This window comes from Rhincodon typus, chromosome 44 (genome assembly GCF_021869965.1).
Source record: "Rhincodon typus isolate 14 chromosome 44, sRhiTyp1.1, whole genome shotgun sequence".
Lineage (NCBI taxonomy): Eukaryota > Metazoa > Chordata > Chondrichthyes > Orectolobiformes > Rhincodontidae > Rhincodon > Rhincodon typus.
The window spans coordinates 1,289,919-1,293,028 of NC_063375.1; the positions used below are offsets into that span (position 1 = coordinate 1,289,919).

General features: G+C 51.6%; 1 protein-coding gene across 1 annotated transcript in view; it reads right to left on the bottom strand.

Annotated features, from left to right (window-relative positions):
* Window positions 1-2,323: 2,323 nt before the first annotated feature.
* The window catches only part of bcap31 (B cell receptor associated protein 31), a 15,408-nt gene continuing 14,621 nt past the window's right edge, over window positions 2,324-3,110 (bottom strand). Inside the window, exon 7 of the mRNA XM_020525911.2 lies at window positions 2,324-3,106. Within this exon, the coding sequence (XP_020381500.1) occupies window positions 3,068-3,106 (39 nt within the window). The 3' untranslated portion in view covers window positions 2,324-3,067. The remainder of the gene's footprint in view (window positions 3,107-3,110) is intronic.

The window sequence follows — 3,110 nt, forward strand, 5'->3', positions numbered from 1 at the left end:
GAGGGAGGGAGGGGTGACAGGGAGAGTACGAGAGAGAAGGCGGGAGGGAGAGAGAGCGTGCACGAGAGAGAAAAACAGCTTGTGCGGCAAGGAACGAACGAGCATGAGAGACGCTGAGCAAGTGCGCACACACAAGACAGTGCACATCAGTGTGCATGCCTACGTGCGAGACCGCATGTGCACGAGTACGCGAGTGTGCGCACGTGGATGTGTGAGTATGTGTAAGTGCACTCAGGGTAAGGCGATCTGAGGTCAGGGTTGGGTCTCAGACACTGCAGTTGCTGACGCAGTGGGACGGAGGGCTGTAAACGGCTATCTCAGGTGTTTATGACACACTAAAGTCCTGAGCTGACAGCCTTCCAAATGAATGGTAACTGGCTTGTCATTATATTGTAAAACCCGAGCCAAGGGTCAGAAGTCGATAAGATTTCCACAACTCATCGCTCTCGCAATGCAAAGTCCACTGGTAAAACTCCCAACACGCAGTCAAAAATCCCTCAACATCCTCATTACTCCCTCGAGGCTCCCAAAAATCCCTCCTGAAACATCCTCGGGCATTTATCCCCAACCCCTTACCCCCGTCTCTCTCCCCAAGACATCCTTTAGAAGCAGACCCCATTTGACTGGAGCGCTTGGGTCGGCTGGACCCTGATGCACCTTGTGACTGGGGGAAGGAAGTCCAAGTCTGACTGACGCTCGTCAGGAAACGCTTTACTTCGCGAGATGCGGGAGTTGAAGAGGGTAAAGACAACAATTCCTCCGGGCATTAGGAGGAGTGAGGTTTGGGGAGGGATACCTTGCTGGTGTCCTGCAGTTGATGTAGAGAATAGTTGCGGAAGTAGGCCATTCCAGCTCACACCACCATTCGATCGCTCAAGCTCAGTCTCACGCCCGCTTTCTCTCCATACGCCTTGATTCCTTTAGCTGCAAAGGCCACATCCAGCTCCCTTTTGAATATATCTAACAAATTGTACCCCCCCACACCCAACAGCTTCCAACGGGAGAGAATTCCAACTTTCCTCATCTCAGTGCTGAATGGCATACCCCTTGTTCTTGGGCTGTGACCCCTTCGTTCTGGACTTTCCTGACATCAGGAATTTTCTTTCCCCATTTAGCCTGTCTGGTCACAGACGCACAGCCCAGAAACAGACCCTTCGGCCCAACGCATCTGTGACGACCCAGATATCCTAAATTAATCTAGTCCCATTTGCCAGCGTTTGGCCCCTATCCCTCTAAACCCTTCCTTATCCACGTCCCCATCCAGATGCCTTTTAAATGTTGTCATTGTACCAGCCCCCACCCACTTCCTCTGGCAGCTCGTTCCATACACGCACCACTCTCTGCGTGAAAAAGCTGCCCCTCAGGTCCCTTTCCCCCTCTCACCTTAAACCTATGCCCCTCTAGTTTTGGACTCCCGTACTCTGGGGGAAAAAGACCTTGGCTATTCACCCCATCCATACCCCTCATGATTTTATAAACCTCTATAAGGTCACCCCCTCAGCCTCCAACTCTCCAGGGAAAATAGCCCCCAGCCTCTCCCTGTAGCTCAAACCCTCCAAACCGAGCAACATATTTGTAAATCTTTTCTGAACCCTTTCAAGTTTCATAACGTCCTTCCTGTAGCAGGGAGATCGGGATTGAACACAGTATTCCAAAAGTGCCCTCACCAATACGGCCGCGACATGACCCTCCCGACTCCGACACTCAACGCACTGACCAATAAAAGCAAGCGTCCCAAACCCCTTCTTCACCGCCCTGTCTACCTGCGACTCCACTTTCAAGGAACTATGTACCTGCTTCCCAAGGTCTCTTTGTTCAGCAACACTCCCCAGGACCTTATACCGTTAAGTGTATAAATCCTGCCCTGTTTTACCCACTTCACTGCCCTGTCTACCTGCGACTTTCAGGGAAATATGAACCTGCACTCGTGAGGATTTTGTGCACTTCTACGAGATCCCACTCAGCGGCCCGACTGCTCTAAACTCCAGCGAGTCGAAGCCCAGTCTATCCGTTTTCCCTCATACGTCAGTCCCGCCATCCCGTGAATCTGTCTGGTGAGCCTTCGCCGGGCTCCCTCAATAGCAAGAATGTCCCTTCCTCAGACCGGGAGACCAAAACTGCAGACAATACTCAATGCGTGACCTTGCCAAGGCCCTGCATGACATAGGCTCGGACACACTGTATCGGTGCTGCAGCAACTCCCTGTGGGACCTTTCTGTGCGCAAGCAGTGTGCACCCTGGGGAATTCCATCAAGGAATTCCAATAACGAAGAAAATCAAACCCCAAACAAATCTGCATCAGAACCCCAAGGTCAAACAAACATTTAATGGGCATGTGTTTTTTTATTTAAAAGAAAAGAAACCTCCCCATACTTTCTGTGACAGGTAAGCTTTGAAATTCCCAGTTCCTTCCTTTGGAGAACGAGGTCAGGATGGTCTCTGAGTCCGCAGTGGGACAGAATCCAGAAAAGAAATACTTCGAAACTGTACAGCAGACAGTGTACAAAACACATTCCCCACCTCCACCGCCACCAAACCCCCAGTGAATGGGCTGGAATAGAGCCCTACAAATCTGTCGGCAAAATCCTGGTGCCTCTGTGATATCAGGACAGTCGAGGGAGGCTGCAAGGGGTCAGGAGGTATGGCTAGAAGAAAGGGTGGCGGGGGAAAGAGAAGCGGGCACGAGAGTGAACGAGAATGGGAATGACAACAAAACCTCACTAATGCTCAGTGTACTTGGAAACTCACACAAGAGGAGTCGGAGCGAACTGACCACCTCACCCAGCACCCCCGGCACCCCGCCCAACTCCATTCCACTCAGTAGCAGTGACCAGACATATCCTGCCCACTTGTTCAGTTAAAGAACAACAAAGAGAAAACAAAGTGTACAGTACACAAAGTAAAACACGACACCCAGACAGAGAAGCAGCTCCAAGGTGATAGGTAATAAAGCTATGGGTCGGGACAGAACGAGAGCAGGCAGGCTGTAGAGTCCTGTCAGGTGCCCGTGGGGTGACCGTCACTGTCACCCCACCCTCCAGCCAAAAGCCTCCGCCGTCAGCAGAATCTATTCTTCCTTCTTCAGCTTCGAGTGATCCATCGCCGACTGG